This window comes from Sceloporus undulatus, chromosome 6, assembly GCF_019175285.1.
Source record: "Sceloporus undulatus isolate JIND9_A2432 ecotype Alabama chromosome 6, SceUnd_v1.1, whole genome shotgun sequence".
NCBI classification, from domain to species: Eukaryota; Metazoa; Chordata; class Lepidosauria; order Squamata; family Phrynosomatidae; genus Sceloporus; species Sceloporus undulatus.
In genome coordinates this window covers 120,422,526-120,433,261 of record NC_056527.1, presented here as the reverse complement: position 1 = coordinate 120,433,261, position 10,736 = coordinate 120,422,526, and the positions used below count along the sequence as shown (strand labels likewise).

General features: G+C 47.5%; 2 protein-coding genes across 7 annotated transcripts in view; one reads left to right on the top strand and one right to left on the bottom strand.

Moving 5' to 3' along the window:
- Window positions 1-235: 235 nt before the first annotated feature.
- On the bottom strand, window positions 236-3,107 carry UFM1 (ubiquitin fold modifier 1). 2 transcript variants are annotated; one of them, XM_042472554.1, is made up of 7 exons: window positions 3,008-3,107; window positions 2,865-2,921; window positions 2,363-2,420; window positions 2,143-2,182; window positions 1,450-1,482; window positions 1,206-1,321; window positions 236-1,107 (listed from the first exon to the last, which is right to left on the bottom strand). In XM_042472554.1, coding segments are annotated over exons 1-6 (291 nt in total). In that variant the 5' UTR covers window positions 3,010-3,107; the 3' UTR covers window positions 236-1,107; window positions 1,206-1,220. The 2 variants fall into 2 exon arrangements, with proteins under 2 accessions (XP_042328488.1, XP_042328487.1); XM_042472553.1 differs by having other exon boundaries at window positions 236-1,321.
- Window positions 3,108-3,169: 62 nt separating this feature from the next.
- The window catches only part of LOC121933179 (DNA polymerase beta), a 9,611-nt gene continuing 2,044 nt past the window's right edge, over window positions 3,170-10,736 (top strand). The window contains exons 1-12 of one of the 5 annotated variants that reach the window (XM_042472541.1): window positions 3,170-3,328; window positions 3,972-4,029; window positions 4,536-4,602; window positions 4,986-5,060; window positions 5,745-5,803; window positions 6,626-6,675; window positions 7,421-7,472; window positions 7,867-7,921; window positions 8,015-8,087; window positions 8,688-8,758; window positions 9,555-9,641; window positions 10,371-10,439. In XM_042472541.1, coding sequence (XP_042328475.1) covers window positions 3,268-3,328; window positions 3,972-4,029; window positions 4,536-4,602; window positions 4,986-5,060; window positions 5,745-5,803; window positions 6,626-6,675; window positions 7,421-7,472; window positions 7,867-7,921; window positions 8,015-8,087; window positions 8,688-8,758; window positions 9,555-9,641; window positions 10,371-10,439 — 777 coding nt within the window. In that variant the 5' untranslated portion in view covers window positions 3,170-3,267. Of the gene's footprint in view, window positions 3,329-3,545; window positions 3,683-3,971; window positions 4,030-4,535; window positions 4,603-4,985; window positions 5,061-5,744; window positions 5,804-6,625; window positions 6,676-7,420; window positions 7,473-7,866; window positions 7,922-8,014; window positions 8,088-8,687; window positions 8,759-9,554; window positions 9,642-10,370; window positions 10,440-10,736 lie in introns of those variants that run through there. The other 4 variants (XM_042472542.1, XM_042472540.1, XM_042472545.1 and 1 more) reach the window with 4 other exon arrangements.

The following is a 10,736-nucleotide window of genomic DNA, read 5'->3' as shown; positions in this document are numbered from 1 at the left end:
TTCAGAGGCAGGGAGAACGAATTGGTACAGATGATGTCTTGTGCATCAGTAGTTATGGATCGGTCATCTGCTGGAAGGAGATCATGGGTGCAGTATGTTACCTCACTGAGGTGCAGAATTCTCTCTACTATGCTAGAAAATGGTTTTCTTGAAGTATCTTAAGTATGTGAACATAAATAGGGGATGGACAATGCAGGGCACCTTTTGGTCAGGTGGGCAAACATACTGCTCAGGCTTTGGTGGAGATGGACACTTTATTTTGCTCCAAGAATACAAATTATACAGAGTGAATATTGGCCACAGCAGACAAAACCCACACCAATTTAGGTGGAATCCTGAGGTTTTGCTGCGTTTTAGGGAAAACACCAAACAGGAAGGGTTTAGGACAAGCCACTGAGAGCTGGGAGAAACTAATTTGGCACGTTACGGATCTAAGATTTACACACATAACATTTCTGTAATTACTATAGTTTTCCCTTTTAAGAGCATTGACCAGAACTTTTGTATCAAGAGGCTCTGCAACACAGAACAAAGTTTTAATGTATTAGCCAGTCAATGCATGTCAGGTGGGAAATATCCAATAATATCATTTTGAACCAGCAAAGACCAATGATTTCATGGTCCAAAGCTTATAAAGCATGAAAAGAGATACTAACGAAATAACTGTCCTCCATACATTAAGCAAACAGAGTTCAAATGAATAAATATTTCTGGAATGTAGCACAGGGCTCCTGATAATAAAAAAAAATCAATCCAAACTCGGGGGATATCTGCTCCAGGATTAAGTTAATACAATGTTAATTAAGTTAAGTTAACTTTATTAAGTTAACACAGTGTTAGTAGCGGAAAGGTTTTCCTTATGAACAGATAATTTTAAAGCCATCATCAGATTTTTAAACCCATACCAAGACATTGCAATGAGCAGGACAATGCAGTAAGGCTGAGTCCATAGAGGTACGTGGGAAGATCACTTGCACAGGCTTCTCTATTCGCTTCAGGGGAGAAAGGCATGCAGCACAGAAACCATGCGCTCCTCCTCAGTGATGGCAAACGGAAGCCTCCACAATGAACCAGGGCAGGGAGAACGCAATTAGAAGTTGTTCTTCTCTGAAGAAGGAAATAAGAGTCTTTCTTGGCAACAGCTCATTGCTGACCTGATGTTTTCACAGGGAAATGCAGGATGCTCTGATGGTGGAGATGCTTACGGATGTCTTTGCTGCTTATGACCCAGTCGAAAGTGGATTCTGCGCCTGCCAGCATCTCCCAACACGATCTCTGGGAATAAGCCGCAACTCTGAGCCATGCTTCAAGAAAACGTTTCCTAGTTTGAGCAAAGAGAGAATGAAAACTACTCACTTGAGTGGAAACATGCGAAGCAGCGTTTACGTAAACGGCTGACGCAGGAAACTCCTTTGGGCCGAGCAAAAAGGTGCAAAAAGAGCCACTCACCGGCCGTCTGCGCTGGGTTTATTCCTATTCCGTCTGAGGAGGAAAAGGCAGAAGAGTTCATTCTCAGACACATGGATGTAAAGCCAATCAACTCATCCTCTTTGTAACGAGCCCTAAAGCTGCATCTACACTGCAAAGAGAATCCAGTCTGACACCACTTTTAACTGCCATGGCACAATGGAATTCTGGGAATTGTAGTTTTGTGAGACATTTAGCTTTCTCTGACAGAAAGCTCTGGTGCCACCACAAAATACAATTCCCAGGATTCCACAGGATGGAAGAAAGCCCCCATTTTGGGCTCTTTTGATCCCTGAAGGGATAGAGAAGGCAACACCATTGCCAGCCATTCACTTTCTCCTCCCAGTCCACTGGACATCTGGACTTTGGACAATGGGATGACTTCACTCAGACAACACATGACCATTTGTTGTTGTTGTTGTTGTTGTGTTCCTCCAAGCTATTTCTGACCAATGGTGACCCTGAGGAGGTGAACCTATCCTGGGGCTTTCTTGGCAAAGTTTGTTCAGAGGAGGTTTGCCATTGCTTCCCCTGAGGCTGAGAAAGTGTGACTTATGCCCAATGGTCGCCCAGTGGGTTTCCATGGCTGAGCAGGATTCAAACCCACAGAGGAAGACCACTAACAGGAGGGTCTTCCTCAGAATTCAGCCGCGTTGTGGCACTGAAGACACTCACCGTTGGTTATGATGGCGCTTGTTGCTGCCGGTACCTTGAACTAAACCAAAGAGAAGAACAAAGAGTTAGAACGCTTGGTCCCCTTTGAAAGAGCAATGCCGCTTCAGCCAGAAGTCAAAAGGCATACTTCATGCTCCTGGGCTGCTTTACAGCTCTTTTCATTCTCTCTGCATTCAGAAACGTTCCGCCATTTCAAAAGGAGGAAACCCCAGCAACTTACTTCTTCCGCAGCGAACTTCAAGACAGCAGTGAAAGGCGTACTTTCGGGGACACTTAACCTGCGGAAGAGAAGCCATCGGTAAGACGCCTGCGTTGGATCAGAACAGGAATGTCTCGGCTAAGGAGGAAGTGTGATTCCAGGGGGATTCTGGGAAGGGTAGTCCAGAGAAGGGGCTCTTCCTGAGCTCCAGCCAAAGAAAGGGGAGGCTCCCAAGCGCTGGGGAATCATGGCAATTGCAGTCCTGGCTCATGCTGCCTGGGGGTGCTGGGATTTGTAGTCCCCTGGGCAGGGAGGCTGGGGGAACATGGGAAGCAACTTCCTGGAGAGTGATGGGAGCTGTAGTCCACAGAAGAGACTTGGCCAAGGCTCACGAGGGCAAAAGCAGCAGTGACAGCAGGGACCGGATGTGAGGAAACGCCCTCCCTCTCCCCGCTTCCGGCCTCCTCCGCTGAAGGCGACGTGTCGAACCGGCGAGGCCCGCGCATGCGCCGTAGGGACTCACACTTTGTAAGGCAGCCGCGGGTCGGAGGTGAGCGTGACTTTGAAGGTGACCTTTGCCCTGAAGGGAGAGAGAGAGAGAGAGAAGGGGCGTCAGGGGAGGCGAGGAAACCCGGCCACAAGCAGCGTAGCCCACCCCTCACTCACATGATCCTCTCGGCTCCAGCAGCTCCGCTTCCGGGTCCCACGCTTCTTAACTGCGTCACTTCCGGAATGCGGGTCTCTTTCTCCCTTGCGCGCGTCACTTCCGGGAGGTTTTTTATTTTCTCTGCCCGACTGGCTCCTCGCTTACGTCACTTCCGGGAGCTGTTTCTCTGGAGTGGGAGGTGGGCCTTGGTGTTCCCGGAAGCGGAAGCTAGGGTCGTGTCACGGTAAACTGGCCCCTGTGGGCCCTCTCTGCGGCGGCCATGAGCAAAAGGAAGGCCCCTCAGGAGAACCCCAACGCCGGCATCACCGACTTCCTCTCCGGTGGGTTCTCGGGCGGCTCTCTGGAGAGCGTTAGGCTAGACCCTTGTCCCTCCGTCTTGGCCGGGGTCAGGGCACAAGGCCCCCGCGGAAAGGGGAGACCCGCAGATAACAAAGAGGCCTCTCTAGGGATCTCTAGGTCCTCCAGACGCTGACCATAGAGTTGCGCCGGAGGAGCTACAAGGGCCTCGAAGAGTGTCCTCTCTAGGAACGATCTCCAGGTCCTCCTCCAGGGCAACTTTCCGTTAAAGCCGACCCTAGAGTTGCCCTGGAGGAGGACCTAGAGAGGACACATGAGTCAAGGCCGTGAATCCTCCGATCCGCAGACGTGGAGGGAGGAGGGTCTAGATGCCCTGGGTAAGGGTTTAGCACCGCTTTAACCTTCCTGGCTCAAGGCTGTGGGATTCTGGGAGTTGGAGTTTGTTGTGGAGCAGAGCGGAGCCCTGAGTTGACCTGGCAAGGCTTGTTCATCGGAGCCTAGGCCTGCCCTTGCCTTCCCTTGAGGCTGAGAGAGTGTGACTAGTCCCCCGCTGGGCTCCCATGGCTGAGCCGGGGATGGGGCCTTGGCCTCCAGAGTCGCCGTTCAGTCCTCAGGCCCCTGCTCTCCTTGCGCTGTTTCACACTCACTTCTTCTTCTTCTTTTCAGAACTGGCCAACTATGAGAGGAACGTGAACAGAGCCATCCACAAGTACAACGCCTACAGGTGAGGAGGAGGCCTGGGCAGGGTCTGCCCTGGAGGGCAAAGAGCCTCCAGGCACAAGGCCTCCTGGGATGGTGCTGCGGTTTCCCTTTTGCAATGCTGCTGCGCTGATGCAGAGTCTGAAGCCTTCAGCCCAAAGCCAACCTCCATGGGCCCTACTTGGGAATAGCTGTGCAGAGAGGGACCTTGGCTCTGAGACCTGGGTTGATAGGAACACAGATTTCTGGCCCACATCCCCCCCCAAAAAACAAAAACAAAATGTGAGGTAAAAAATTTGCCACAGAAATATGTTTAGTGCCATATTTTCCCATGAAAAACCAACACATCCGACACATAAATCTATGCAGTCTGCAGTTTGTGGAGGGTTTCCAGCACCTATGAAGGCAAGCAGTTAAACTGGTTTCACCAGGAGTCACACCAGTAAAAATGGCTTATTGGATTCTGGCCCCATTCTTTTTGCAGTTCGTTCTGGAACACAGATACATTTATCTGTTTATTGCTTCACACAGGAAAGCAGCTTCTGTAATATCCAAGTATCCAAGCAAGATCAAAAGTGGAGCTGAAGCCAAGAAACTAGTAAGTCTTGTGACTGAGGAAGGCTCTGGGTTCCCCTTTTTCAGTTAGATAAGCATCTGCTTAAAAAATCATTCCATTTCTGCATCTGTCAGTGATTTGGCTGAATATTAACTGTTATAGAATTGTGTTGCTTGGATTCCTGTATTGTATGTTGAAAGAAACAGACACTTCGGCAGTCTTTGACATTTTGAGTGCTGGTTTACGGTTGTGAGCTGTTTCAGGCACATTAATGTGAGACGATGGAATATGCATGAAAGCAGTGGCAAGGGTCCTGTCAAGTGCTTGGGGATGAGGGTTGTTTGGGTTGGGAGGCATGTTGCAATGCCCTTCACTTTCAGGGGCGACATAATGTGCATCACTGTGTACATAAATCTGTCTTTTAGGATGGCGTTGGAGCAAAAATTGCTGAAAAGATTGATGAGTTTTTATCTACTGGGAAATTGCGGAAACTGGAAAAGGTATGGGTTTGGATATTTTGGCTGGAATTCTCTTGGGGAATTGACCTTGTCCCAGTTTGGGATCGGCTTAGACTAGACTAGCCTAGCCTCACTGTTGTCCATGCTGGGAGTTGGCATGCGCTCCCTCCTCACCCCAGAGATTGTTCTTGCCGACTGTGGCTGCTCCAGGTTCCAAAGTTGCCCCGTTTCTGGTCCCCAGAATGCATGATTTGCCTCTTCTGGGAGGTCCATTTCACCACACACCAAAAAACCAGAGATAGACCTGTTCTGGTTTTGTTCTGTTTTCATTTTTCACCATTCTTGGCAGTCCATGCAGCCCCTGGGTGGCCCTGGGGACAGAAGAGTGGCTCACTGCAGATGTCCACCTGGGTCTGTGCTGAAAGGAGAAAGGAGCCTTCACAAGTCCCAGTAGAAAGTGCGGGTGCCCAGGCCAGAGCCCTGTGGTGGGCATTTTGCCTTGCCACCGCTGGACTGGGTCCTTGGATCTTGGTCCTCTTTTCCTCCCATATCCCCTCAGCCCAAGGGAAAGCCTCTTTCATCCTTAACTCGCATTCACACTAAGAGGTACTTCATTCCTACTTCCCAGCCCCAGCTAAGGCAGGTTGTCTCTGTCCGGTGGATCTGTGTGGACCTCTGAGTGCGTCTTACAGGTGAGTAATTTTGCACACATTTCTTCCCGTCTAGATTCGACAGGATGATACGAGTTCTTCAATCAATTTCCTGACTAGAGTTAGCGGCATTGGGTAAATACTTATGTGCCTTTCAAGCACTGAAAATAAAAGAAGGTTTGCGGGAACTAGTAGGGTTCCTGAGAGGATCTCTCTGTTGTGAGAAGTTTGGATGGATCTTTCAAGAACCATATCCAATCTCTGCATTTTGGTTGGCCCATAAAGCTATCACTTTTTTTAGGTTTTGGATTTTGTTCTATCTAATCTCTGGTGCCAAAACATAGTTGCTCCTTTTGAGGGTCAGAGCTTTCTTGGGGATTTGGGGAGAGGGTGTTTGAAATATTCCTCTGGTGATGCTGTTCACTATGTTGGAGTTTCATAAGCAGAATGCTTACAGATTGCCAAGCAGGGGAGATGGAAAGTGATCTTCAGATGCCTGAATGGCTATTACCCAGACAGGGAAGGGTTTGTTCTTGGTTGCTCCAACCACGGATGAATAGAACTAGAAACAGATTCCAGCTTAACATGGGGAGGAACAGCATAATGCTTAGGTGCTGTGAGACAATGGAACAGACTGCTTTGAGGAGGGTGAGAGGGCTCCTCTGCTAGAGGTATTGAGAGGGATATCCCTGTCTATAGACTCTCCTCACCACCACAACCAAAGGCTTACTTGTCCCCTCTGTGGGCTTTTTACACCTTCATTTCTGTCACTCACTCTCAGGATTTTCATTGTCAAAAATATGTTTCCATTTTAAGAACCGGAATTGCTATCTCACCTCTTTTTGAAAGGCTGTTGCCCTTCACCTTGGTTATCAGCCTCCTTACAGCTGCTGTATAGGTGGTAACTGAGATTGTGGCCCTTCTGTTGAGGAGATTCTTGTGTCTTTTTCCCCCCAGTCCTGCCGCTGCCAGGAAATTTGTGGATGAAGGAATCAAAACACTGGAAGGTGAGTCCTCTTATCCGTTGCCAGTGGATGGGAGGGAGCTGCTTTGCTGCTCATCACCAAACAAATCAACATCTACCCAGAACTGGGGATGCCTTGGAAACAGAGTTTTATTTCTGCTCTCCATCCACCTTGTGACCATGATGGGCACAGGGCCTTCTAAAAAATTGGTACAGCTCTCCTGTGGGCACCCTCTCCCCTCCTGGATTTTATGGGAGTGAGTAAAAGAGCACTTGTGCATCGTCCCATTAAATTGTTAACTAAGGTGTGTTATGTTACAATGCTCCCTAAACTTGGAGCAATGACCTTCCTTTCCGGGCCAAAGCTGACCCTTCTCGCATTGTTAGCCAGATGCTCCAGAAGGATCTTTTAATGGACAAACTGTACTTTTGTTTTGTCAGGATTACATATTTAACTTTTGTGTTATCTGTTAACTTGCTCTCTTTTGCCCTTCACTGCAAGCTGCCTTGGATATCATATTAAGAGAAAGGCAGGGTATAAATTAAATCCATTCTAACTATCCAAATCCCACACCTCCCATTTTTTGGATACTGCTAACCCACCCTAAATCTTGCCTTTTCCTTTTCCTCACTCCCACACCTCCTAGAGAAATTGAGCTGCCTCTGCAGCAAATCCCAGATCCAAAACTGTGATAGCCTTACTCCTTGGTAAAACAACATAGCAAAAGGCTCCATGCCATGCCAGTTCACAAAACACTTCACTCGTGACCTCTTTCTCGTCTTTCTAGATCTAAAGAAAAATGAGCACAAATTGAACCATCATCAACGGATCGGTTTAAAGTAAGGCCTGCCTATTTTGTCCCTCTGAGCTTTTAGTTTGGGCCATTTGTAACTGAACATGTGTTTGCCTAGAGGTAGAAAACCATTGAAGACTGCATTCTGGAGCAACTCTCGAGTCAGATTTTTTTTTTTGTCTGTTCCAAAACTGAATAACCCAAAGAAAGTGTGAGCTGGATTACAGTAGTTGATTAGCTTCTAATATGGCCTTAAATACCTGATTTATCCACAAAGGTTGTTATCTGAAATGCCATGGAATAAGAAGCCCAGTTACTAAAAACTTGCCAGTCTTTGACAAACACAACACTTGAAAATGAGCTTCCTTCAAAGCAAGCATGCTGAGGATTGCAGCTACTGCTGCTTCCTTATCCCTGGTTATCTTTTTGTGTTTGTGCAGGTACTTTGAAGACTTCGAGAAAAGAATCCCTAGGAATGAAATGTTGGAGATGCAGGTGAGCAAAGGGGTCACATTCTTCACTGAGGGAAGAGGCACAAGAATCAGCAAAAGAGAAGTCAGATTTCTTGGTCTGTTTCCTCCACAACAGGAAATCGTATTGAGCAAGGTCAAGGAAGTGGACCCCCAATACATTGCTACGGTGTGTGGCAGTTTCCGGCGAGGTTGGTGTTGCCTGCTACTTTAACAGCCTGTTGGTGGATTGAGTTGGGTTTGATCATTGGGATGTGCAAGTTCTTTTGGGAGGAAATATGGGTTTAGTTCTGCCTAGGTGATTTTTCTGTATCCGGTGAGTCTCTGAGACTTATTTGTTCTGGTTGACTGGGTTTGGAAATTCCTGACATGTAATGAGGAAGGATGAGAAGGCCAGGAGCCAGAGGCAGAAACAATCAAGTCACTTTGTACTCAGGTCTAGGATGAGCAAAGGTGATTTCTGTTTCTGAATACATCGGCATTTGGTCAGTCAGTTAACCTGCTTGCAAAATGTATCCTGTAAACTGGATCATTAAAACCATGGCAGAGCTATAAATATAAGAAAACATAAAGGGCTAAATCTTATTCTTAGTCCCAGTCAGTTTAGACCCACTGAATCTCTGGGGCACACGCCTTGGCGTTGGCTTAACAAGTTCCCACTGACCCGGCTGACCATTTTAGTTGGGATTGACACTGGGAGCCAAGGGCAACGTGTAGCTCTTGGTAGATCTTTTTCAACCCGTAAAGAGTCTCCAGAGCAGGGCGGTTTTATATATGCTCTTTCTCAACAGGTGCAGAATCAAGTGGGGACATGGACATCCTCCTCACCCATCCAGACTTCACATCAGAATCTCCCAAACAGGTATATATGTGTGTGTCTCTTGCCAGCGTGTGTTATGTTAAAGATCAGAGCAAGTAGTTTGTACGTAACTGTGGCTTCAGTCTGTCTACTATACAAGTGTCTCATCCAGCCACAAATCATGTTGGCTGCCGGCTTGGCTTAAATGGTGTTGCAGCTCCATTGGGTCCTCTGTTCGGCTCAACAAAGTGGCTATAAGGGGATTTGGAAGGTGGCCAAGGGTTAGGAGGGGCTTGTAGCCACAGAGAATACTTAGGCCCGTTCTACATGAGCCTTTGCCATGGCCCCAGTACGTCCTAGGGGTTGGCCGAGGACGCAGCGTCCAATCAGGCCTCATCCCTAGGACATACTGGATACGTCAAAATGGCAGCACCCTATACATATGGGCATCACCATTTTGATGTCGTGGATGCAGTGCAGTAACGACGCCACAAGTGCGCCATTGATGCCGCAAGTGCGCCATTGATGCCTTGCGGCGTCATAACTGCAGCACAAAAAGAACTCGCTTTTTGCGGGGCCAGGGAATCGCGCGGTTTGTCCACTGCGGTTCCCTGGTGCAGCAAACACGGGTGCCGGCAGACCGCCCTTTTTGGGCGCTCTGTAAAGCGCTTTAGTCAGTTTGATAAAGTCCCATGTTAGCATTTGGGGGTTCGATAAGGGAACAAATCCTAAATGACATTTGGCCTCTGTATGAAGCTGGGGAAGAATTAATTTGACTCCTGTAGAATGGCAGCTGTATATAAGTTATTGCTGAATTTTGTAAACTGCTTGGTTGTGACAAATATTATTACTTCTGAAGCCAAAGCTTTTGCACCAAGTGGTCGAGCAACTGGAGAAGGTCCACTTTGTCACGGATACGCTGTCAAAGGGAGACACCAAATTCATGGTGAGTGGGGCGTGTTTTTTACAATTCTGTGTGTCTTAATCTGGTTTTAAAAGGAAGCCAAATCTGTGGGGAGAATCATGGAACCATAGAATGGAAGGTACCCCAAGAGACATCTAATCCAACCCCGCTACCATTGCCCAAGTAAAGCACTTCTGAGACATATGCATCCAGGCTCTGTTTAGAGAACTCTGGGGAAGTTCTTTTTACTGCCAAACAGCTCTTATGATCAGGAAGGTTTTCCTGATTTTAGTCACAGACTCCTTTCTTGTAACTTGGATACATTGGTTTGTCCTTTGTGGAGCAGAGGGAAAAAACAGTGGCTATGGCTCATCTTCATTTTATTATAGCATGTTCCTGAACATCGTAATTAAAGGGTAGCAGAGCAGTTGCTTCAGATATTTGGAGCCTTTCGGATGTTTTAGAGACAGCTATCATGTTGTTTCCCAGTTTCCCCTTTGCTGGGTCAAACCCAGCTCCCACAGGTAGCCGTTCTGAAACGCTCTTCTGATTTGGATGCCACTTTATGACCCAGACAAAGCCCCAGCTTGCCTTTTTGTTGAAAAGCCAGAAGTTTCACTAAGGATGTCAAAGTAAAGGAAATGCCGCTTTCAAGTTTGACCTCAGAAGGAAGTGCATTCCCTTAAAAATAACATTCCCCCTGGATTCAGCTGTTGGGCGCTGGAGGGAAGAGATCTTTGGCTCCAGTAAAACTCAGGTTTTGTATTTCAGCAGACGATGCTTTGCCAGAATGCAGTTATTCAGACTCCCTTTGATGTGGGTTTTGCCATAAAGAACAAGGTGAAGCATTGTTTGGAACAAAACCAACAAACATTCTATTTCATGTATGCCTGTTGAATTTCAATTTGACTTCAAGGGTGTCTCTCTGGTATCTTTTTCCCATTGCCTGGCTGCATGTGCTCCTGAAACAGTTGTGTTTGGGTAGATCTGCTGGACTTTCCCCCTTCCCTAGTGCCATTCCCTTCTCCTGATGTGTCTGTCTTTTTTAGATTGTAAGCCTGAGGGCAGGGAAACGTCTGATTAACAAATTGTAAGCGGCTCTGATAGCCTTGGCTGAAGAGCGGGTATAAATAAATA